This window comes from Ostrea edulis, chromosome 8 (genome assembly GCF_947568905.1).
Source record: "Ostrea edulis chromosome 8, xbOstEdul1.1, whole genome shotgun sequence".
In the NCBI taxonomy this organism is placed as follows: Eukaryota; Metazoa; Mollusca; class Bivalvia; order Ostreida; family Ostreidae; genus Ostrea; species Ostrea edulis.
Genome location: NC_079171.1, coordinates 4248097 through 4276003, shown reverse-complemented (window position 1 = coordinate 4276003; position 27907 = coordinate 4248097). Strand labels below are relative to the sequence as shown.

The window sequence follows — 27907 nt, the reverse complement described above, 5'->3', positions numbered from 1 at the left end:
TGCAAAGTTCGATATTGTGATAAGATGACCGCATATCCTCATAACTACGTTGAAATACACCGATGCCTGATTCGTGGTAAGTAGATAGATAACAGTTAGATACTACACGCCTAGGATGAAGTATTGAAGCTCTTTGCATTTTCTGAAAATAGAGGACTCGACATTTAACAGCGACTTCGGATTTTTACAGTATGTTTACATCATGTTCACAGTATAGGAAATATTATTTATATTGCTATATTGATTGAGATTTGATGCTCACTTAAAAGACTATTGTTATATCATTTCATAATTGTTTTTCCTTCCCAAAATGCTTATATTCATGCGAAACTTTGGTTTTAATGCATGCAGTTGCTGGTCGTTTTCCGATTTCTATCTAATAATTGACAATGAGGTCTACAGACCTTAACAGCCACCTGAGTTCTACAAAATGTAGTTATTAGCTTGTCTAAAATGTGATGGAAGCAAGGTTGTCGGATTAACAACATATTTTGAGTGTAATAAAGTACATCAATATGAAATACTTTGGCATATTTTTTTTCGGGGATGTAGTCATTGGATAGGGAGGGTAAAATTATCTATTTTACCCTTTCTATTTAAAAATTCTAACAGGTTACTGAAAATGGATTTTTAAAAATTGACACAGTTTGTAAAACAACTGGATATACACATTCATAGTGTTTAGTGGGACTCTAAAATTTTATTTCATTTAAGTGCTCAAAGTTCACAAATTTGGCACGATTCCAGATGGTAAATTGCAAAATAATGATCACTTTTGAATCAAGAAGTAGTCAAAAAGCAAACCTTTGATATATTCAAAATTACTTCCATCTAACAGAAAAGAAATATATTTACGATATATCAAAATCTGTCTTTGGACTCTCGATTAGAGGAAATATATTAATACTACAAGATGGGCATTTTTTCCTGCTTGTAGAGCTTTCATTCTGGTAGCCACCCAAACCTGTTTGCCATGCATGATCCATGTTATCTTATTAAGTCTAATATAACTTTATGATTTCACATCAGATGACAAGAAGTATGTATCAATCATTTTTTGTTGCTATGGGGCCTGGTTGCCATGGTGACAGATTGCAAAATTTGAAAAAAACCAACCTTTTTTTAATAATATGCATCGTATGAATAGATGTAATTTAACAAAATTGATATATATGTACTTTTAAAATGCAATTTTAAAAAATCCAGAATTACATTAAGGTATATATAATAAATTCTTTATTTAGGCAGGATAGCCCAATTAGTACAAATGACTAGTTTATATTGTGGTCCTATAGAAACTTTAATATACCAAAAACAATTGGATCATATTTCTTCATAGATTTGATTTCCTATGGATACAATAAGGATAAATCTATTTTAAAAATCTGACTGGTTACTGAAAACATTCTGAAATAATCAAACTCAATCGCAAATACTAAGCCAGACGGCAATGTAACTTTTGAAAAGTTGTATGAAAGTCACAACATCAGTATTCTAAAACAAATACCACGGTTGCCATAGTAACATTTATACCAATTTAAAGGCTGACGTACTTTAAGTTCAAAGGTAAAACTTTTTGTGAAGAGCGAACGTAGTAAATATCCAGAATATCAATTTACCCCAAATCTTTTATCTTTTACTCGGGACAGGTAACACGCCATATGAAGTTATCATGTACAATATATTTGATAAAAAGTTACTTTGTGGTTAGGAATTTTTAGATGTTATCAAACTTTAACAAGTGAAGTACCAAGAAAAAAATTGAGCAGCAACCCTTAACCCTTTAACACCCAGTGACGCCTTTCAAGTGCCGACGGGGATAAATTGGGGCGTTTTGCTAATAATAATGAAACAAAAAGTAGAGTAACAGTTGCCCAATGGCCAAATCGCTCCCCTGATTCACCTTGGCCCATATCTAAAGACTTTCCATACATATGTACATGTAAAACCTTAGTCCCATTGTAGCCCCATCCTACCTCTGGAGGTCATGATTTTTTGCATTCTTGAATCTACATTATGTCAGAAAGATTTCATGTAAATGTCAACTTCTTTGGCCCAGTGGTTCTTGAGAAGAAGAATGTCCCTATATTTGTATGTAAAACTTTGATCCCCCTTGTAACCCCATCCTACCCCCGGGGGCCATGATTTGAACAAACGTGAATCTGCACTATGTCAGAAAGCTTTCATGTAAAAATAAATTTTTTTTGGCTCAGTGGTCCCTGAGAAGAAGATTTATAAAGACTTTCCCTATATATTTGCATGTAAAACTTTTATCCCCCTTGTGGTCCCATCCTACCTCCGGGGGCATTTGAACAAACTTGAATGTTCACTATGTCATGAAAAAATCAAATATAACAATGGTAGTTTTTGAGCAGCACGTCAAAGTTCAAGGCAAAGGTCATTAGGTCAAATGTTTTCTACCAAAACAGAGGTCTCTTCATGAGGCATCTATATGTAAAATATCAAAGCCTTATATCCCTACTGGTTCAAAAGACATAGCCCAGGTTGAAGTTTTTAAAAAATAAATCAAGGTCACTAGGTCAAACGTCTTGGTACCACACCAAAGGTCTCTTCATGGGGAATCAATACCGGAAATATCAAAATCCTATTCTCCTTCGTTTAGAAGATCTAGCCCAGATTAAAGTGTTTTCCTTACAGTGGTGCCAACGTCAACACCGGGATCATTACAATACATGTAGCTCTCCGGAAAGTCGTCCCGGTGAGCTTAAAAGAATGTGCATGTTCTCTTCTAGCCTTTCTCTTGTTTTTTATTCTTACATGTAGCGTATTATTCTACATTCTAAACCCGCATTTAGTTTTTCTTTCACGTATGTGGTTCTTAAGAAGATTTTTTTTAAAATGGTCAATTTTGGGTACGTTGGGGAATATTCATTCCTCTGAATCTCATGAAATATCTTTCTAAAAGTTATATATATATATATATATATATATATATATATATATATATATATATATACTCATTTACAATAAAAACTGACATGAACGCTAATCATCATGGGCGAGATTACATCAGCTTACGTATAAATTTATTTCAAGTTTTGATTGAATGGTATCATAATGTCATTAACTTACAGATTCAATGTATTTGAAAAAGATCCGATTTATATGTAAAATATATGTACTGTGCTTAGAGAAAGATCGCTATGAAATTCGGGAGACGGACCTATAGATAACAATGTGTACCAATATTATTGATTATGCTACTCTAACTACATGTACATATAAATATTTTGTCGATAATATTTAACTTACAAATTTGACTGTAAACACAATTCATCACATGTCAAGAGATGCGTTCAATAATACCCTCTATCTTTAGAGTGGACGAGTCGTTGATAAAGAGTGATGGTTGACAACAGGTGGTGATTTTTAAATACAGTTTTTACAAAAACAATAAACAACCAAGTCGGGATTGTCGACTCCAGGTAAAAGTCCGTCCGAATAAATGACGCAAAGTTTAGTGATAAAATGCATTCTGTGGTAAAAAATAAAAACAAAAAGACGTGTATTAGGGACATTTTGATATCTCTTATTCTTCAAATGGGCTATCTTCGCCGCTGTCAGATTCATCAATGGGCCGTGCTGCTTCATCTAGATTGTGAGTCCAATCACGTACGCCTTTTACAGGTCTATCCTGGTGGCGCGCAAACGACAAGTACCTGGAATCATTGTAGAACTATAAAATATGAAATATTGAAATTATCTTATCAATAATACGCAATTAGTAGATAATGGTCAATTTATTAGCAGCAAAGAATAAAAAAAAAAACCCATTTCAAATCTTCATTACCGCACAGCAACTTGCCTACAATTCGGGCAATGCACATTTTAACATCATGATTGTAAAAGCATCCATCTGATTAAAATTAGATCCTACGATCCGCTTATCTACTATGTAGCGATAGTAGATGAGCGGATTATAAGATCTAATTTTAATTAGATTGTAAAAGCATGAACGACTGTACAAATACATACCACAGAACACTTGTTATATGTGCACAGCAGCCAACAACCCTGGAACCAGCCTTGCATTTGCAATACCATGATGTTATTACTCCTTCCTTATGTTCAACCCAGCAGAAGTATTTCTTGGCAGACACATGGTAACTCTGTATTTTGGCGCCAATTACAAAGGGGATGTCCTCACTCAGTAGGATTTCATAGCCACCGTCTTCCTAGAGGAATGTTATTTGATTTTGTCAGCTTATAGTCACTGTATTCTCTCTCTCTTTCCCTCTCTTGCTCTCTCTCTCTCTTTCTCTGTTTTTTTAGCTTTGGACTTTATTTCCATACAATCTCTACTTAATTTCTAAAATGGTTTGTATATCTTTTACATGGAAAGCAAAATTTGTATTATTTTTTTTTATTGTGTTGTTGCCGCGGGATTTTACCACTCGCATCCGGATGCAGAATAAATTTCGTTGTGGCATAACATATTCATCAATATGAAATGTATTAAAATAGGACCTGCAAATGTTCATGAGTGTAAGCTTTTGCCATCTTGACTTGGTATGTGCCAAGAGTCAAGCTACGGATTTCATCTTCGGTGAATCTAGGGAAATCTAGTGCAACGTCCATGGCGTCCAGCTTCTTCCATGAGTAGGACCTTTGATCCCATCCCTCCGTCTCTACGCGGACGCGCATCTCGTTCGCTTGACGGGAGAGGTGAAGCATTTTCATTGCCAGGGCTTGATCTTCATCAGCAATGCCCGAGCTTATAGGTGGGGAATAGTTGTTGCCTACAGCAGCTAAGATGCGCACATATTCACCAATAAAGGGGATTTGTGTGTTTGGTATGGTTCTGCCAAGATAACGCCATCGTTTTAGTCTTGCGTTGGCAGACTCTACAACCCATCGAACCTACATTAAAATATGGAACTATGTATATATATAACAACATTCTCATGTGAAATGTACATTATATATATATTTGTATGTATGTATATGAGAGAGATAGGGGGGGGGGGTACCTTGGTTATTAATCTGGAACTATTAGACTCCTCGGTGGTATGTTGTTTGGAGCCTTTTAAGAAGCATGGCATTTCCATCCTAATGCCTATATCTGTCAGGACCTCCTCGCTGTCTCGGAAATCACGATCTACAATGAATGTATCTCCCTTCTTAAGCCAACTTCTCATTTCCTCCACGTTAGACTTGATCATGTGGTTAAGGATCCTGGCATCATTGTTTTTAGAGTCGGACATGTATGGACCAAGAACGGATAGAATATATCCAGATGTTGTTACCACCATCATTGGCTTTACGAGCGGTCAATGTTCATAACGACTGTACGACCGTCTTCAGAAGGTGTAATTGTTAGACTTCTGGATATATATATAGGTTCCATCTAAAACGAGCATGTCCGAAGGGGATCCAGTTAAGTCTGAAGAAAACAACTCTTGTGCTAACTGCCTTGTGTGCTTTTGTATCACACTGTCTCGTGTGAGATGTTCAAAGCCCAGATTTTCTGGCACAAAATGATTCATAAGAGCAGTCCTGGCAGGGGAAATAGATCGGCGTACCTAAACAGATATATCAATGTATTAATTTCCGTTCTATGCATGGGCGGATCCAGTAATTGAAGTTAGGGGAACACAGCGTCATCAGACAGGGGTCGGGGAAAACTCATGGATTTTGTAGCTTTCATGGGGCTTGAAATGTTTCCTAAGTAGTAATTTTATTTTCTATCATATTTAAGGTGGTGAAATGAGAAATATGATTGTTCTATTATCGTTTTTTTCTAAACAAAAGACCTTGGTTACCTTAATTTTGAAAATTTTAGCGGGGGTGAGGGGTTGAAATCCGCCACTGCTACATATCAAACTTCTAATTATCAGAAAATAAATGTTTTCAATTTAGTATATTGAATTTTGTAATAAAAAGGATTGAGTTACCTGCCATTTCTTCATATTAAACAAGAGGCCCAAGGGCCTAGAATCGCTCTTCTGATAAATTGTACAACCCCACCATTTCTATTCTTAGCCTCTTAGTATTCTAAATCTTTAGTTAAATTCTAAGAATTCAAAAAAAGTAGGTCAATGTGACCTACTTTTTGGTTTACACATTTTGAGAACCCAAGAAATATCAACTGACAAAGTTTGATGATTTTAAGCCAATTAGTATCTGAATATTGAAATATAGCTGTCAAATTCCAATCGTAGGTCATGGTGACCTACTTTTTGGTCAGCGAACTCCGAACATGCAAGACCCATCAACTGACAAAGTTTGATGACTGTAGGTCAAATAGTATCTGAAATATATAAATATAGCCGTCAAATTCCAAAAGTAGGTCAAGGTGACCTACTTTTTCGTCAACACCCTTCAAACATGCAAGACCCAACAACTGACAAAGTTTGATGACTGTAGGTCAAATAGTATCTGAATTATATAAATATAGCCGTCCAATTCCAAAAGTAGGTCAAGGTGACCTACTTTTTGGTCAACACCCTTTGAACATGCAAGACGCATCAACTGACAAAGTTTGATGACTGTAGGTCAAATAGTATCTGAAATATATAAATATAGGTGTCCAATTCCAAAAGTAGGTCAAGTTGACCTACTTTTTGGTCGAAACCCTTCGAACATGCAAGACCCATCAACTGACAAAGTTTGATGACTGTAGGTCAAATAGTATTTGAAATATATAAATATAGCCGTCAAATTCCAAAAGTAGGTCAAGGTGACCTACTTTTTGGTCGACACACTCCGTTGACTCAAGATGCATCGACTGTCAAAGTTTGATGATTGTAGGTCAATTAGTGACTGAAATATATAAATATATCTGTCAAATGCCAAAAGTAGGTCACCGTGACCTACTTTTTGGTCGATACACTCCGAAGACTCAAGATGCATCAACTGACAAAGTTTGATGATTGTAAGTCAAATAGTGTCTGAAATATAGTAATTTAGTTGTCAAACACCAAAAGTAGGTCACGGTGACCTACTTTTTGGTCGACACAAACTGAAGACTGAAGACGCATCAACTGACAAAGTTTGATGATCCTAGGTTTTACAGTGCCCAAAATATGCATCTAAAATTGAAAATGTGAAATTTGAATATCTGTAAAATTCAAAAAATAGGTCACTGTGACCTACTTTTTTTTTATAAATATGTTTCAAGGCCTCAAGATGCATCAACTTACAAGATTTGATGATTCTAAACCTCTCGGTATTTAAAATAACAACTTAAAATATATCTTTAAATGGTAAGCCATAAAATTCAGAAAGTAGGTCACGGTGACCTATTTTTCAGTTGACGCATTTCAAAGTCCCATGATCCACCAACTGACATGTTTTGATGATCATAGGCTTCAAAGTGTCCAAGATATGCATCAAAATTAATTTTAAAATAAATACCTGCAAAATTCAAAAAGTAGGTCACCGTGACCTACTTTTGAGACAACTTGACACAAGGTCCTAAGATGCATCAACTGTCAAAATTTGATGATCCTAGTCCTTATAATGACTAAAATATCTAAGATTTAAGGAATTTAAAAAATTTTTTAATTTAGGTCAACTTTGAAGTGACCTTGAGACCATGACCTTTGCCCCAGGGTAATGCCTTGAACAATTTTTAATCTACAACATATCCTCATCCTTATGTGTAAGTTTGGTGATAATCTGCCCTGTGGTTCTTGAGAAGAAGATTTTTTAGCAACCACTACTTTTGTTTGTATTTTCCTGATTATCTCCCCTTGTTAAAGGGTCACATCCCTCTATTTAGTATGTATGAAAGCCCTTGGGCCAATGATATCCTGTAACAAATTTGAAAAAAAATGGCCAAGGGGTTCTTGAGTTATAGCCCTTTTTCTAAAAAGTTTACGCACACCGCACAAATGGCTCAGAAGAGCTAACAAAGTTGCCAACAGCTTGTTGTTCAAGGCGCACCTAAGTTTAACCAGCAGTATAGCCACACAAGTACGGACACTTCTTGACTTTGACTGCTTAATTTCCTTAACGTTGGAGATTAAGTCATTGAATTGATTGCGAGTGAGACCCGTGAAATTTTGATAGTCCTCATCAGAGAAAGAAGTGTCATCATCAAAATCAAGCCGGGTGAATGATTTTGTATTCACAAGATTTCTCAAGCTATCCAGGAGGGAAAGCAGTTCGTCATTGCTAAGAGATGTATTGTCTCTAACTCTGGTGTTGATTCCGGTCTTTAACACTTCTCCACTTATACGTCCGCTGTCGATGTGTACTGGACAACATCTCGCACCTTTTTTCAGGACTCCAAAGTGCACAAGAAGTTGGAGTCGTGCCTGGTCAGGAAGTACAATAAGTTTCCGCGCTTTCTTATCACAGATAAAAACAACAGTCATGTCTGTATCCTGATGATGGTATTTCAAGAGTTATTTTGACACAAGATGGAACGAAATTTTCATTGCCCTGTATGTTAATGAGGGGATGTCTCAATTTCAATGATGAGTAATATAACTGTCTACATTTATTACAAACAACATCATTGTCACAAACATTCGTCATAAACGTTTTGGAGAGAAACTTTCGAAGGAGCTTATTTTGATTTCCTTTGACAGGTCTCCTTTCATCTGTTTTTAATCGTTTTTTACATGTGCAACATGTATACGTTTGATTCCATGCAAACGACATTATGAATCTGCAACAATGATAGAATACACTTGAGAAATGTCACATGCGTTCTATAAACGAAATAGTTTGTGAATACAAATGTATTCATAAACTACATATATATGCATGTTTATTGCAAGTAACGTACACAAAAGGAAATTTAAAACTGATCTTTTCTAAGAGACAAAATAAGAAGGTAAAACATACTTTATAAAATTATTTGATTGAATATGGGGCACAAATACTCGTTTTTCAAAGTGCGGTCAGGCCTATCCGGAAAAAATCCGAAAAGCATGAGAGAGAGAGAGAGAGAGAGAGAGAGAGAGAGAGAGAGAGAGAGAGAGAGAGAGAGATTGCATCAGCTTATGAATACCCCAATTTTTAGCATGTATACTTTATAAGGTTGGTAAAAGTTACAAATGTTACAGGGCTGGTTTTTTTTTAAGAGCAAGAAATTGTCCACGAAAGAAAAAAAAAACTGAGGGGAAGTCTCTCCCCTGATGCTCCGTGCCTGAATCCTTATATTTCTATATGTATGAATATGTAGGCCTACTACCCAATATTGTTTTCGTTGCACATGTATGTGTGTACTTGCAAATATGCATGCGTTACACATGCACAGGGGATGCTTACTCCTCCTAGGCACCTGATCCCACCTCTGGTGTGTCCAGGGGTCCTTATTTGCCCAACTATCTACTTTGTATTGCTTGTAGGAGTTATGAGATTGATCACTGTTCGTTATCTTCACCTTGCATTAGGCAATGCAAAAAAGAAATTGAAAAAAAAAAAAAAAAAAAAAAAATGGCCACGACATTGGTCGAACCTCCGAATCAATTATAGGGGATTGATATTTTAAATAATCAAAATGAATGAAACAACATTCAATCGAATACATAATAAACTGTTGTTATTATATTTTGAAATGACTTAAGAACCTTTGGAATCAAGATCTAATTAAAAATGTAACAATATTTGACACGCATCGTATGCATACGTTAAACTTGACGTACGCAAAAACGAGTTTAAAAACGCACACGCGTCATTATTATTAGCTATTGAGTTATACTCAAGTATGTATATGTATGCATCTATTTTATATGCAGGTATTAAATACATTTTTATAAAGTAACAATTTAACGAAATAATATGCATCCCATCATAGTTAATGTAGCGATGTAGTATAATGAAGAAAAAACGATACGTTATCATTTTTATCGTACAATGATGATGCAAAAGTCACACTGCTGTGACAATTGATAATATATAATGTGACCTACAAACCAAAACACTCATTACCAGAAATTATGTTACCCTCATTACATATCTCTACAATGTCGCACTTTGCATCACCGTGATATTTCGTTTCCAAGGAAAATTCTATATAACACACAGATTCATACTGGAAAACTGCCGATTTCCGCATTCAGTCTTTTTCGAAATTCATATTGTTTGCAGCCAACAACCGACAGCATATTGATAATGAAAGAAGATTATTAATGGATGATCAAACATGTAAAATATAAATCTGGTTGTTGCATGCAAAAGTATTTGTTTTTAATCAAATTTAATCGTATCTTATTAAAAATCAACAGATTCCGCTAAACAACCCAACTTTAGCGCACAACCATGATGTCATAATAAAATATTACGTCATTTTCATGTAAGTGAGATAAGGATTACGTCCTAGATGAGTAAATAAAACAAGTAATTAAGCATAGTATGAAAAGTTGAAAAAATAAATACATTCTCGGCGGTATATAGCCAATAACGTCCCTTGTCCTTTGAAAAGAATATCATGACGAAGTTGGTAACGTTCAATTGTTAACGGCCGACGACAACGAATTGCAATAGGTCACATGTGTTTACTGTGCATTGAAGAAAGAATTATCCAATCGATATGAAAATATCATGTACACATCTTCATACGGCGAGTAATACGAATACAAATCATCAGACAAATCCGTAATATATCGTCTTAGAACCTGCGTGGACAAAGTCTATGGACAGACGGACACGGTGAATCTATATTATAACCCCCCCCCCCTTTCCTAAAAAAAACCTTTGTTTTTCAGGGATATTAAAAGTAATCAGAGCAAAGACTAATGAGTTAATGTTGAAGTGCATACTTGCTGCTCTTAAAATATGTTTCATGATGATATCCTATTTTTTCCATTTAAGATGAGGGGTTTAGACAAACAAAATATGAAAAATTGCGATATCAATGAGCACGATGATGATACAGAAGCAAGCCGTATGTTGGTAACAGACAGTTACGAGGAATCCTACATACGTGATGATGGGAATGATTTAGATGAAGAAATCAGGAAAGAACCAGCACAGTTGTCTACAGAGCGAGACTCCAGGAAAAATGAAGAGACACTATGGATCCGACTGAAGAACGATAAGTTCATTAGAACGAAATACATATTGACAACAGCGTACATCGTGTCATTCCTAACATTAGTAAGTCAAACGTCACTCACGATCAAACTATGACATCGCATATTTAATTGCTGTTATAAAATTTAGAAATTCATTTCAAAATTAAGGATTATCTCCCTCATGCATAGCTCTTATCCTTGGACGAATTTGGCTCCACTTTTTTGGCACGCTGTTTTTGGCTATATTTAGCTCTAAAACTTCATAGTTATTTCGGATTTCAAACATTTCGGTTGAGCATCACTGAAGAGACATGATTTGTCGAAATGCGCATCTGGGTACTAGCGTTTATTACAAACGCTCAAACGACGTCGTCTAGCAATCTACGGCGAACCGTACGCGCATAAATTTGACGCATGTGATAATTTTTTATAATATCACCCGTTGTCAAGTACTTTTACCCGTTAAAGTATAATAACAAACTATAACATCGTGTTATTCCTAACATTAGTAAGTCAAACGTCATTCAATATCAAACTATAACATCGTGTTATTCCTAACATTAGTAAGTCAAACGTCATTCAATATCAATCCTAACATTAGTAAGTCTAACGTCATTCAATATCAAACTATAACATCGTGTTATTCCTAACATTAGTAAGTCTAACGTCATTTAATATCGAACTATAACATCGTGTCATTCCTAACATTAGTAAGTCAAACGTCACTCAATATCAAACTATAACATCGTGTTATTCCTAACATTAGTAAGTCTAACGTCATTCAATATCAAACTATAACATCGTGTTATTCCTAACATCAGTAAGTCTAACCTCAATATCAAACTATAACATCGTGTTATTCCTAACATTAGTAAGTCAAACGTCACTCAATATCAAACTATAACATCGTGTCATTCCTAACATTAGTAAGTCTAACGTCATTCAATATCAAACTATAACATCGTGTTATTCCTAACATTAGTAAGTCTAACGTCATTCAATATTATATAAATAGTGCATGTAGTTGAGGGTAACATTGAAATTTTTCACCCCGAGAAAACCATTGTCAACCGAGGCGTAGCCGAGGTTTACAATGGTTTCTCGAGGGGTGAAAATTTCAATGTTACCCTCAACTACATGCAATATTTGTTTTATTATACTGAATGTTACGTAAACTGGAAAGCAGAAAAACTTACGTCTGTTGACATTTGATCAATCACTGTCATGCGATATTTCGTATTTCGATGCGGGAACTAGCGTTTATTACAAATGCTCGAACGACGTCGTCTAGCAATCTACGGCGAACCGTACGCGCATAAATTTGACGCATGTGATAATTTTTTATAATATCACCCATTGTAAAGTACTGTTACCCGTTGCTAGATACTATCACCCTGGGGCGCGTGTTTTCTGTTCTCTTGAGGGTAACAATATGTTTTTTCAAATGCTTCTCGACCAATCAGGTTCGAGTATTTTACATAAAAGTATAATAACAAACTATAACATCGTGTTCTTCCTAACATTAGTAAGTCAAACGTCACTCAATATCAAACTATAACATTGTATTATTCCTAACATTAGTAAGTCAAACGTCACTCAATAACAAACTATAACATCGTGTTATTCCTAACATTAGGAAGTCTAATATCACCCAATATCAAACTATAACATCATGTTATTCCTAACATTAGTAAGTCAAACGTCACTCAATATCAAACTATAACATCGTGTTTTTCCTAACATTAGTAAGTCTAACGTCATTCAATATCAAACTATAACATCGTGTTATTCCTAACATTAGTAAGTCTAACGTCACTCAATATCAAACTATAACATCGTGTCATTCCTAACATGAGTAAGTCAAACGTCACTCAATATCAAACTATAACATCGTGTTTTTCCTAACATTAGTAAGTCTAACGTCATTCAATATCAAACTATAACATCGTGTCATTCCTAACATTAGTAAGTCAAACGTCACTCAATATCAAACTGTAACATCGTGTCATTCATAATATTAGTAAGTCAAACGTCATTCAATATCAAACTGTAACATCGTGTCATTCCTAACATTAGTAAGTCAAACGTCACTCAATATCAAACTGTAACATCGTGTCATTCATAATATTAGTAAGTCAAACGTCATTCAATATCAAACTGTAGCATCGTGTCATTCCTAACATTAGTAAGTCAAACGTCACTCAATATCAAACTATAACATCGTGTCATTCCTAACATTAGTAAGTCAAACGTCACTCAATATCAAACTATAACATTGTATTATTCCTAACATTAGTAAGTCAAACGTCACTCAATAACAAACTATAACATCGTGTTATTCCTAACATTAGGAAGTCTAACGTCACTCAATATCAAACTATAACATTGTATTATTCCTAACATTAGTAAGTCAAACGTCACTCAATAACAAACTATAACATCGTGTTATTCTAACATTAGGAAGTCTACCGTCACTCATTATCAAACTATAACATCGTCTCATTCCTAACATTAGTAAGTCTAACGTCACTCAATATCAAGTTATAACATCGTGTTATTCCTAACATTAGTAAGTCAAACGTCACTCAATATCAAACTATAACATCGTGTTATTCCTAACATTAGTAAGTCTAACGTCATTCAATATCAAACTATAACATCGTGTCATTCATAACATTAGTAAGTCAAACGTCATTTAATATCGAACTATAACATCGTGTTATTCCTAACATCAGTAAGTCAAACGTCACTCAATATCAAACTATAACATTGTGTCATTCCTAACATTAGTAAGTCAAACGTCATTCAATATCAAACTGTAACATCGTGTCATTCATAATATTAGTAAGTCAAACGTCATTCAATATCTAACTAAAACATCGTGTTATTCCTAACATTAGTAAGTCAAAAGTCACTCAATATATAACTGTAACATCGTGTTATTCCTAACATTAGTAAATAAAACGTCACTCAATATTTAACTATAACATCGTGTTATTCCTAACATTAGTAAGTCAAACGTCACTCAATATCAAACTATAACATCGTGACATTCCTAACATCAGTAAGTCAAACGTCACTCAATATCAAACTATAACATCGTGTCATTCCTAACATCAGTAAGTCAAACGTCACTCAATATCAAACTATAACATCGTGTCATTCCTAACATCAGTAAGTCAAACGTCACTCAATATCAAACTATAACATCGTGTTATTCCTAACATTAGTAAGTCTAACATCATTCAATATCAAACTATAACATCGTGTTATTCCTAACATTAGTAAGTCAAACGTCACTCAATATCAAACTATAACATCGTGTTATTCCTAACATTAGTGAGTCTAACGTCACTCAATATTAAACTATAACATCGGCTCATTCCTAACATTAGTAAGTCTAACGTCACTCAATATCAAACTATAACATCGTGTCATTCCTAACATCAGTAAGTCAAACGTCACTCAATATCAAACTATAACATCGTGTTATTCCTAACATTAGTAAGTCTAACGTCACTCAATATCAAACTGTAACATCGTGTCATTCCTAACATTAGTAAGTCAAACGTCATTTAATATCGAACTATAACATCGTGTTATTCCTAACATCAGTAAGTCAAACGTCACTCAATATCAAACTATAACATCGTGTCATTCCTAACATTAGTAAGTCAAACGTCACTCAATATCAAACTGTAACATCGTGTCATTCATAATATTAGTAAGTCGAACGTCATTCAATATCAAACTATAACATCGTGTTATTCCTAACATTAGTAAGCCAAAAGTCACTCAATATATAACTGTAACATCGTGTTATTCCTAACATTAGTAAATAAAACGTCACTCAATATCTAACTATAACATCGTGTTATTCCTAACATTAGTAAGTCAAACGTCACTCAATATTAAACTATAACATCGTGTCATTCCTAACATTAGTAAGTCTAACGTCACTCAATATCAAACTATAACATCGTGTTATTCCTAACATCAGTAAGTCAAACGTCACTCAATATCAAACTATAACATCGTGTTATTCCTAACATTAGTAAGTCTAACGTCACTCAATATCTAACTATAACATCGTGTTATTCCTAACATCAGTAAGTATAACGTCATTCAATATTTAACTATAACATCGTGTCATTCCTAACATGAGTAAGTCAAACGTCACTCAATATCAAACTATAACATCGTGTCATTCCTAACATCAGTAAGTCTAACGTCATTCAATATCAAACTATAACATCGTGTTATTCCTAACATTAGTAAGTCAAACGTCACTCAATATCAAACTATAACATCGTGTTATTCCTAACATTAGTAAGTCTAACGTCACTCAATATTAAACTATAACATCGTGTTATTCCTAACATCTGTAAGTCTAACCTCACTCAATATCAAACTATAACATCGTGTTATTCCTAACATTAGTAAGTCAAACCTCAATATTTAACTATAACATCGTGTTATTCCTAACATTAGTAAGTCTAACGTCACTCAATATCAAACTATAACATCGTGTTATTCCTAACATTAGTAAGTCAAACGTCACTCAATATCAAACTATAACATCGTGTTATTCCTAACATTAGTAAGTCAAACGTCACTCAATATCAAACTATAACATCGTGTTATTCCTAACATTAGTAAGTCTAACGTCACTCAATATTAAACTATAACATCGTGTTATTCCTAACATCAGTAAGTCTAACGTCACTCAATATCAAACTATAACATCGTGTTATTCCTAACATTAGTAAGTCAAACCTCAATATTTAACTATAACATCGTGTTATTCCTAACATTAGTAAGTCTAACGTCACTCAATATCAATCCTAACATTAGTAAGTCAAACGTCACTCAATATCTAACTATAACATCGTGTCATTCCTAACACTGTTAAGTCAAACGTCACGCAATATCAAACGTTAGCATCAATTTATTTGTATGTAGCTCACGTCGATCTAAAAACTGATTATACTCAGAACGTGCACTCTAGCATCGAATCAATATAAAGCTATCTCGGATTTAATTTAACAGTTATCCAAAACCAAAAATTTTGCACAATCGCTTTTGGCCTTATTCATTCATTTCAGTCTTACACTGTACATAAAAAACTATCTCACGTTCAAAACCCCCAAAAGACAACATCAAACATTTGTAAAGACACAACATTGTATCTATAATGTAAATACTTATCTGCAACAGAAAGCGGTTCCTATGGGTTTTCAACTGAATGCCACACCAACCATTTCAGACCCGCTGCGATTCATTCTCCAGGTATTCCATGTAGTTAATGTCTCTTGTGGGATAACCACAAACTCGGGCAATACGAAAAAGACATAAAGCACCTGGAAACATCTGTCTGAAGAGAATTCAGTAGCCAAGTACTTCGTTACTAGCTTGCAAATACGGATTTATATGTAATTGCTGTTATAAAATTTAGAAATTCATTTCAAAATTAAGGATTATCTCCCTCATGCATAGCTCTTATCCTTAGACGAATTTGACTCCACTTTTTTTGGCACGCTGTTTTTCCCTATAATAGCTCTAAAACTTCATTTTTATTTCGGATTTCAAACATTTCGGTTGAGCATCACTGAAGAGACATTATTTGTCGAAATGCGCATCTGGTGCATCCAAATTGGTACGTTTAAGTTTTACATATATATAAAATCGAGAGTATCAATAAATAGATATTTATGTAGACACTTCTATTTGTAGGGCTGGGTGGAGGGCCAGTTTGGCCCCACATTTCCGGAACTCCGAGTGATCGCCCAAATAACACTAGAAAAGGGTTCTTTCTTCTTTACAATGGTCACCGTGGGCTACGTGTTGGGATCCGTTTTGATGGGTTACCTGTTTGATAGACAGACGCTGAACAGAGACTTAATGGTGTTTCTCGCGACATCCGGGTATGGCGTCGTCATTGCTATTGTTCCATGGTGTGGAATATACGAGGTCATGCTCATTATTCACGTCATTAAAGGAGCTTTTGGTGGCGCATTAGATACGTGTAAGTAGGTAGAAGGAAGGGACGTATTAACAGGGTACAAGGGGCCTACCCTTACTCTTTTCCAGTATACTGTTTCTGTTTCTTTTACATGTAAAGCCTGCTTCATTCACTGCCTTGTTCCGGGCCCTCTTTTTATGGCAGTAGTAAAATATACTCAACCGACGAATTGAATCCATGTACTGAAAGATTAATATCACCCTCCCCATATTTAGGATTTCACAAGTGAATCTGATTTACATTAAGATATATCGTCAACTTTTATTAATTAGCAACGTTCATTTATATTTTGATTCGTCATATCCTAGTGAATTCGAAATAAGACACCACACATTCTGCCACGGCTGTTACATATTGGGATATGGTATGGAACGGTAAACTGATTGCTAAACATGATAAACGGAACGACTTCAACTTTTCCATTGCCAATTACCCATATGCAAGGTGAAGATAACGAACAGTGATCAATCTTATATATATATGATATATATATGATATATTTAAATAGCAATGTTCCATTATCACATGAATATGATGTCTCTAAATTGATTTAATACGCGAAACCATGCCCTGCGAATGATGGAGTTTTAAGTCACCTGAGTAAACTCAGGTGACCTATTGCAATTGGTTGTCGTCCGTCATCGTGCGACAACTGAACGGTTTTAACCTCTTGAAAACTACTATTCCAATTCTTTTCAAATTTGGTATGAAGCATGTTAAGAATAAGGGTGATATCAATTGCAGGTCTGCAGCTAACATACCCTTTGCTTCATGGTGCTGATTGTTACTCAACCTCGGCATATTTTCAAAATGAAACGGTCTATCAAAATTTCTTTGTTGGGATTTATTCACCCGATATGAATGCTACACACATGTAAATCGCAGAGTCTGATCAAGCATGAATCGACTCGAGCAGACAAAATCATGTGTCGCTGACTAATACCCAACAAACCTTATCTGGACTGAAGCATTCAACTGAAACTGAGCTTAAATGCTTCATTTCATAGGTGTTAAAACATACTTGTATCAAAATTGTTGGTTGATGAAAATTGAAAATAGAACTGTTACGTTTTCATTGTTTGTGAGTATATTATGTAAAGCCTTTCGTCAGTGTATGCACTTTTGAGGGCACTGACATTTTAAGAATACATTTTGTTATATATCCCCGTGTGTAAGAAGAATCCTAGGCACCCCATTTGCCTGTCATAAGAGGCGATAAAATAGGGATACCAGTTAGCCGTGGGTTACAACCCGAAGGGACGGAGAAAGGGTTCCTGGTGGCTGAGGTTTACAGACACTGGGGTTTCTTGTGTCTGTTGGCTAATACTCCACTTTGACCCCGACTTCTGCTAGACGGGAGGTCAAGTTTGACCCAACTTGTTCAATTGGCTGGCCATGTCAAGCTGATTATTTTGTGTCATAGTAATGATGCTCTTATAAGTATATATCCTGGTTTGTTGGTTTTATATTTTTGGTTTTGCAAGTTTCCAATACGCCAACACTTCCATGTCGATATGAATATATCAAGCGATGGCTTAGGGTCAATCAGATACATTTTAAATGTGTATATATTCTTTGTATCCCCTTGGTGTCGGTGTTACTGGAAGTCCGTTTGAACTGACATCCCCCTTTTAGGCGTCTGACGTTGTTGACGTGGGCATCATTTTTATCTGTGTACATGTTTACAACTACTTTCTGATTTTAATTACAAACATTTCAAGTTTTATGTTGGATCCGTGCGAAACTGTGATAACAAATAAAGAGACGAAGCAAATAACAGGATTGGTTGAATTTTTTAACGTCTCTCTTGAGCATTTTTCACTGATATGGAGACGTCACCAAAACCGGTGAAGGGCTTCAAACGTAGGCTTATGCTCGGAGCTTACGGTCATTGGAGCAGTAAGGGTTCTTTAGCGTGCCACACCTACTGTGACACGAGACATCCGTTTTAAGGTCATCTCCGTGGACCCGTGCCTTTCACACCTGATGCCGAGCGTTTGACGATGGAACTGTCATTACCTGGTTTAACGACTTAGGTCTGTCGCGGCCGGGAGTTCCGCATGCGGGGCGAACTCTGTAACCTCTCGTCCACCGCGGCAGTGCAAATGATAGGATTAAGGTGAAGATAACGATCAGTGATCAATCCCATAACTCCTATAAGCAATACAAAATAGATAGTTGGGCAAACACGGACCCCTGGACAAATCAGTGTGCCAAGAACGGCTTAACAATCGGTATGAAACACGTCAGACAGCATTTGACCCAATGCGAGGTTGTATTGACGAACTAGATCGTGATAACGACCGTAGAATTTGCGAAATGCTGACTTCAATCGAGACTGTTGAAATCCCTGTACCATCAACTTATTTGTCAGTAGCTTACCTCGATTTAAAAACTGACTATACGCAGAACAAGCTCTTGCATATCGAATCAGTTGAGATATATAAACACCATATGCAGGTGATAATGGAATATTGCTACATAAATATGGGAAGTTGACGATGGAGAAGCTGAAATATCCCGTTTGTCATACAGTTGAGTTGTCAGTTTGCCGTTAATGTCTACTTTCAAATAAAATATATCTCAGTATGAAGCAGAAGTGGACGACTCTGTGGTGTCCTTTATTTCGAGCTCACAGGGATATAGTAAATAGCAACGCAAATTCTTTACATTTACTCAAAACCTTGGAATTTATTTGTTTGGCGACGTATATAAAAGGAGTATACATACAGAAGCGAAGCAAATAACAGGAGTATATATGAAAGGTGAAGATAACGAACAGTGATCAATCTCATTATATATAAAAATCAATATGTGCATGAGTCGAGCTGCATGGGATACATTGTAAAGTCATGAATGATGTGGCATATTTATAATTGTGAAGAACTAATTGCAGTTTTAAACTTTTCGAGTTACTGTCCTGAAACCATAAAGCCTTGCTTTGCTGGTATCCAACAATACATCCAAGTTTCATTTGATTCAAATTAAACAATTTCCGAGATCTATTTTCGGTCAGTGACCTTGAACTTTGACCTATTTTCTCCAAAATCAATAGGGGTCTTCCTTACCTAGTACATAACAATATCTGTAAGTATCATTTAATTCGGATTTAAACTTTCTGAGTTATCATCCGAAAACCAAATTTTTCTGAAATTTTAATTCTATATTCGGTCACGGTGACCTTGACCTTTGACCATTTTTCTCCAAAATTAATAGGGGTCTTCCTTACCTGGTACCCAACAATATATCAAAGTTTCATTTTATTAGATTGTACACGTTTCGAGTTATCATCCGGAAACCAATTGTTGACGCCCGCCCGCCAGCATCACCAAACCAATAGCCGAGTTCAACTTCGTTGCAACTCAGCTAATAAATATATTCTGAACCAGTTCATGCTAAGTAGCACTCCAAGGGGAAGATATCCCCGGAAAGGGGGTTTTCTTTGAGGAGAAGCATACAAAAATGGGGCTTGGTATTGGGGGGGGGGGTAAGATAAAATGAGAACAAATCAAGAAAATGGTACCGCGTTTTTGTACAAAGCGAAGCAAATAACGCGTAAATAGCGAGGAAAACTCTTTAAATCGACCCAAAACCTTTGGATTTATTTGTATCGTGACGTAAATAACAGAACTGACATTTCCGTGGGAGGCAAAAATAATCTCCATTATCAAATCTGTCCTTCCGTGAGAAGTATTCAACGTACACAAAACAATCCTACAGAACGAAAAGTAGAAAGGACAAGTACGAAATTACTGGTTCTTTCCAAACCATGACCGACTCAAGACAAAGAGGAGGAAAGTTTAGAGACAGGAAAACTGAAATCTTGATGGAGATGACACCGCGGGAATTCAACAACCCATGGAACTTCTACTCCGTGATGCAAGGTGAAGATAACGAACAATGATCAATCTCATAACCCCTATAAGCAATACAAAATAAGAGAGTTGGGCAAACACGGACCCCTGGACACACCAGAGGTGGGAGCAGGTGCCTAGGAAGAGTAAGCACCCCCTGTTGACCGGTCACACCCGCCGTGAGCCCTATATCCTGATCAGGTAAACGGAGTTATTCACAGTCAAAATCAGTGATGCTTCCTGACTACCAGGTTTATGAGTGGTTTAGAATACATGACCTCCTTCCTACCACCATTCCATGCAATATTGAGGGCTGTGAAGGGACTATGATGCTGAAATCATCGCCAAGAAACGTAGGTGCCGCAATTTTTAGATGTCTGCAGAATCGGCTGCACACCACGGCATGCAGGGCTACCTCCTTTTTTGAAAAGAGCAACCTCACCCTCCAAGACATCATCCTCTTCATACTCTGAGTCCATGCGCCAGATCTTCAGGCATACAGCAGTCAAATGGGGGTCATTCATCAGGGAACTGTTTAAGGAGTATTAAGAGGAAGCTAAGTGGAACAGTTGAGAGAGATGAGTCTCCTTTTGGGCGTCGAGTTAAGTATCACAGAGAAGATCCAAATCAGGGTTTAAAGGTAAGTTATAAATATGCTACTTTTATAAACTTAGCACATAAAATGAATTTAAGACAATGTATATTCACATTTGTAATTAGACATTATGTACGCAAATGAGCAGTTAATAAAAGATGAAGAGATTTCAATATTTACACTGGCATTGTTTTTGAATATACGGAGTAGCAATATACACATTAACAGTGAAGATTCTACGTACATGTATTTCCAAATGTAAAGTGAAGGAAACATCGATATATTTAGTTATATTTTCCCCCACAGATATGGATTTTTGGAGAGAGAGAGAGAGAGAGAGAGAGAGAGAGAGAGAGAGAGAGAGAGAAAGAGAGAGCAACACACAGAATTTATCCAAAAGGAGATCGCACAGAAGAAACGCTTCTTCCCTTCATCGAGAGACATGTGGAACGTAGAAGCACTAACTACAGTGATGATTTGTCTGTTTACTTCTCGCTCAATGAAAGAGGATACGACCATTTCACGGTAATCCATAAAGACGCCTTTAAAAAGACATGTTAATACAAGGGCCCAGAAGGAGGTGGATGTTAATACAAGGACCAAGAGGAGGTGGATGTGTACACTAATAGAATAGAAGGGCATGAAAACATGCCAAGGATCACTTCAGAAGAATGTCAGGAACGAAGATCACTCAGTTTGAAGGACACCTGGCAGAGATTATGTGGAGGTCAACGGTGATGTCCGATCCCTATTCATCGTTCTGTGATGTTCTGAAGTCTGTATACCCCCTGGAAAAGTCTGCAACATCCCACTGCAGAACACCAGTGTTTGACATATCATATCATTTGACATATCATTCCAGCTATCAGCGAATGATATGTGATTATCACATACTTTTTCAGGTTTTGTCAGGGAAACACGATGCTCTCTCAGAGAAAAACAGGAGTGACAATGCAACATCTAAGAAAGACAATACCAATAAGAATGACATTTTTTATATATCTTGATGCATGTAAAATATGTTACGTCAATGGAGGTAATACTAAATTTACAGTTAATAATTTACAAGGAATAAGTGTATTTCAAAATATAGTGAAATGACAACAACAATCTTCATGCATAAATACCTTTCATTTTTCTCCTGTAGACTCAACATAAGGGAAGAGGACGGGGGGCGTGTGTCACCCGAAGTCATTCATAGAGAAGGGCCCCGTGCCTGGCTGCCACCAAGAGGAAAACATGATTGCCCTCAAACCCTTATTCCAAATCGGCTTAAGTCTGGCCTGACGATGACGATTTTCAGTTGTAAAGAATTTCCATGGCTGACATTAAGAACACGTTTTGTTATTCCTTTGTTGTTAGATATCTATATTGAGATACAAAATATCTTTTTATTTCTCCTGGCCATGACATTTCCTAACATTATTTCTTAAGGATTTATGAAGATTGACACATATCTATCAGACATAAAAATATACGTCTTGCCTCCTCAATTTCATCACACCGGAAGAGACAGCCCAGGCATATGATCTTGTTAACTTAAATGTGATTGGTTAATTGACCCTTTAATCGCCCAATGACAACGTATGTTGTTACTGTTATGATAACGGGCTTGCCTAAAACCCGGCTTTACAAATTATATACGAATAACATTGCTATTTTCCCATAATGTATCTATATTTACGAAATAAAAGCATGTACTTACAGTGAACATAAGATGTGAAAGCAACATGATTAATTGATTGATGTGTTCCGCCACACTCAACAATTTTTCAGTTATCTGGTGGCGTCCAGTTTTTATTGGTGGAAGAGAGAACCCAGATACAATGTACCTGGGAAGAGACTACCGACCTTCCGAAAGTAAGGAAACTTTCTCACTTACCGGTGCGAGCGGGATTCAAACGACGCCGACAGACGCGAGAGGTCGTGTGATTTTGAGCGCGATGCTCTAGCAACTCGGCCACGGAGTATATAACAAATGAGGTACACGACCAATATATTAAGTATAACATATTAAGTATATCAGAAGTAAAAGTGGGCCACAATTGCTATAAAATGTGATAAAACATGTACACAGATAAAACGTCAAACTTATCAGATTCGCGTAGCAAATAAGAGGATAATGCCTTTTTTTATATCAATGTGTGATATGACTTGTAAACAAGTGATATTTAACTGTATAAAAGCTTTCATATTAAATGGCAATAGAGAAGAATGTTTCAAAGGTTCTCTTTATATATTTTTTTTTATACATTTGTGATATCATTTCAACACAATGTCAATCTACTCTTAATACAAGCTAGCACCACACCACAATTTCACTAAAAGTTTAAACCCATTGAGCGAGCACTGCATTTCTCTTCTACTTTATTGATAAGGTGAATGAAAAAGTGTGCAACAACTTTATCTCACCATCCATTAGCTATACATTTTTACATAAAGGATATATTTCCTTTCAATCACCCCGTATGCTCATTCTCAATCTGCATAACTTAAAAAAAAAACCAGGCTCCGAAATGTAATTGTCCCCCTGAAAATAGAAACAATTTCAACCTATGTACCATTGTGTATAGGGCAGAACATCGGGCCAAAATAACACAAAATCCCTGGTTTTTTCATATTACATTAGAAATGTCACATTGGACAGGACATTCATGTCCAATGGACGTATTTCAAACAAGCATTCTGAGAGTATTGCATAGCAATACATAGTCCATTACCAGAGCCAAAAATTATTGGACCGCAACAATATTCGAAGTTCATTATGAGACCAAGGTTATGGTTTAAGGGAAGATTGGGAAACCAAGATAGGAATATTAATGGTTGTAATTCAACTACTATTCAGGTACAAAGACTAGTCCAGGGAAACTTAAAATCGATCTGTAAATTGTTATGACAAAGCGATCATCATGATGTACTGAATATCAAATGAATATCTGCAAGCATTTACAAAAGTCCAGAAAACTGATAATTCATGTTAGTTTTTTTTTTAAGTCCAAGAACCATATGCAAGGTGAAGATAACGGACAGTGATCAATCTCATAGTAAAAAAAATCCTCGGACCGAGAGGAAATATGAACTTGGTCTGTAACTTGTTAAGGCAAAGCAATGTACCAAATATCAAATGACTATCTGCAAGCACTAAAAAAAAAAAGTCCGGAAAACTAATAATCCATGCTATTTTTTTCTAATTCCAAGGGTCATAACTTAGTGAAAAATCAACGGACCGAGACGAAACTTGAACTTGATCTGTAACTTGTTATGGCAGAGCAACGAACGAAATATCAAATGAATATCTAAAAGCTCACGTCAAAAAAGTCCAAAAAATTATTTACAGGACGAACGGACAGATAGACAGACGGTCGGAGCGCAAATCTAAAATCCCCTTCGACTTCGTCGGCAGGGGACTAATTACGTAATCACAATGTCGCAGCAGACGTTGGTACGTTAAATTTTGCCTCATAAGAGTATATAAATAGATCAGCTATTAATTGATATTATAAAATTTAGAATTTCATTTCAAAATTAAGGATTATCTCCCTCACGCATAGCTCTTATCCTTAGACGAATTTGACTCCACTTTTGGCACACTGTTTCCCCCTACAATAGCTCTAAAACTTCATTGTTATTTCGGATTTCAAACAGTTTGGTTGAGCATCACTGAAGAGACATTATTTGTTGAAATGCGCATCTGGTGCATCAAAATTGGTACCGTATAAGTTTTACATCAGCTAACAAAGGAACACTTTTCGTTTGTTGGAAGTATTGAAATCTCACTTCAAATACATGTTATCATACAATCAATTCCGTTCTTGTTAAATTGAAATTGTGCGAAACATAACAGAACGTGTTCTTACTTTTGTTAATGCAGGTGGGAATGGTGATGGTATGGGGAACCGAGGGTGACGCCTACTGGTACCTAACTGTTTTGTATTTTATACAGGTGGGAATGCGGGAATGGTGATGGTGTGGGGAACCGAGGGTGACGCCTACTTCAGCGCTTTACACTTTTCATTTGCTCTTGGTGGAATTTTATCTCCCTTAGCAACTGCACCATATTTGAAGTCACGTGATGGTAGCGTAAACAGTACCGCGATGAACAGAATCAAGGATCTCTCCAATTCCACAATCCCCAGTTACTCTGATGTTGACAGTACTTTGGATATAAAAAACCTATCTAATCTAAGTTCGAACCAAACGTCTTCTGGAGATGAAACATCAACGGTTTACATTCCATACACCATGACTACGGGACTTTGCATTCTTACGTCACTTCCTTTTTTTGTCTTTTGTTGTATGTCATTCCAGAAAACTCTCGAAATAGAAAAGGCAAAAGAAGAAGTCGAGAATCGAAGAAAAACCCAAAAGCGTTTAAGAATTCTTGGATTTATTAACATGGTTATCTATATAGCAGTGTACTTCGCTGTGGAAAACTCCTTCGAGGGTTTCTTAACTACGTTTGTGATGTCGGAGTTACACTGGACAAATTCACAAGGCAGTTACATCACTTCCGGCCACTGGGCCGCATTCGCCACCGGGCGATTTTTAGCAATTTTTATCGTAGGATTTTTTCGCCCCAGAAAAATGATATTCACATTCAATGCTATGATGCTGATATCTCTGCTTGGCTTTTTGATTGTTTCTTTCCATAACGTCACAATAGGCGTATGGATATTTACATTGACAACAGGATTCTCCATGTCAGTGATTTTCCCCACTGTGTTTATGTGGACGGAGCAGACATTTCTGCGAGTGACAGGGAAGATAGCATCTATCTTTCTCGTCGCTGCATCTGTTGGTTCCATGATAAACCCTCCTCTTCTTGCTGTTCTGATGGAAACGTTTTCACCAATGTGGTTCGGTTATATATTGTTTGGCGAAACGGTAGCATTATTTTTGCTATATTTCGTGGGCTTGTACGTTTCGCGAAAGATTTCGTCATTAGAATCACTTGAAGCCGACGCTGAACTCGCTGTCTCCAACGACGATACGGAGGCACACAAAGAGTAGATGCGAAAGACATTGTCTTTATAATTTAAGATTAATTTACAGTTCAGACTAATTAAAATATGTGGACTTAATAATGACAACAGCGTTAGATTTCGAACAAGTATCCTTTCGTTTCAGAGACTTCACTTCCCGAACTACAATAAACATTCGGATTGGATGACGTCAAAATACCACATCAAACAGTACCTATGTAAATGATTCCCGGTGTCGAGTTGGGATATTTTTGTGATTATCATCACATAATTTCCTTTATTAAACTGATGCATGTCTATTTCGTTATAGTTTTATGTCATAGTTCGAGAATATGTCACGCGTCGGGATGGCATCAGTTGTAACTGAGGCGCCAGAAATCTTGTAGTTCCAATTAAAACCCATGTATAAAATACTTTTGCTGATATTTCCATTCGCGACGATTCCATAATTTTGCTATAATTTCATAGACCAATCGACGATCTCAACGCAGCGCCCTCTTTTTGCTGTAACACGGAACCTCTTTTTTTTTTTTTTTACAGTCTCGTCAAAATCATGAAGGCCTAAAATAACAGAGAACGATCTCACAACTTTCACGAGAAATTCATGATCATAATTAACAGTCATTATAAGTCCTGAACCTTCAAAATGGAAGATGGTACAAAAATATCCACGCATCAACTCATGAAAAATTCTGATGTAAAATCTTGATCAGAGAAACGCAGAGTGCGAGATCACGTGCTAGATAATGAAACCCAACACTTATTGTGAACATGCAATTGTTCTAATGGCTGTCGGAGAACTAGTCCTCAACTGTGCTGCTTTCCCCATCCATTGCATGACATCCAAGTGCACATTCATTGCTCGAACCGGTCGAAGCTGAAAGTTAATTTCCAGATAGGACTGCTCAGAGATTCGATGAAGGCGTCAGTCCAAATATTCAGCCAAACCGAATCTCAACCGAGATTATCCCCACTCACTGAATGACAAGATTATCCTCATTCACTGTAAAACAATATAATCCCCACTCACTGCATAACAAGATAACCCGCACTCACTAAACATTTAGGACTTGTCTTCAATGCAAAACTCTACCGCCGTAAAATGGCTGAAATATTGCCAAAACGGCGTAAAACCCCAATCAATCAATCAATGCAAAACTCAAACATACAAGTGGGAATCCGGGTTTAAATAGGTCCTCAGTACCTTTTGCTTGTCGTAAGAGGTGACTAAATGGGGGTGGGGGTTGGATAGGACCGCTAAAACCGAAGCCCCGTGTCACACCAAGTGTGGCACGATAAAGATCCCTCTCTGCCTAAATTATGCAGCCTTTCACCGGCAATGTTGACGTCCCCATATGAGTGAAATATTTTTGAGAGGGAGGTTAATTTAAAATGAATTTATATCAAAAGAGACTCATGGCGAATGCTTCTTCTGAGAGACAAGCAATCTCTACCCAGAGTTA

At 36.3% G+C, this 27907-nt stretch overlaps 1 protein-coding gene across 1 annotated transcript; it reads left to right on the top strand.

Annotated features, from left to right (window-relative positions):
- The first annotated feature begins 40 nt into the window (after positions 1 to 40).
- On the top strand, positions 41 to 26741 carry LOC125662194 (sodium-dependent glucose transporter 1A-like). Its single transcript, XM_056147895.1, has 4 exons — positions 41 to 189; positions 10789 to 11073; positions 16725 to 17016; positions 25406 to 26741. Exons 2-4 carry the CDS (start codon positions 10789 to 10791, stop codon positions 26470 to 26472), a joined length of 1644 nt encoding a protein of 547 aa, XP_056003870.1. The 5' UTR covers positions 41 to 189; the 3' UTR covers positions 26473 to 26741.
- Positions 26742 to 27907: the final 1166 nt, after the last annotated feature.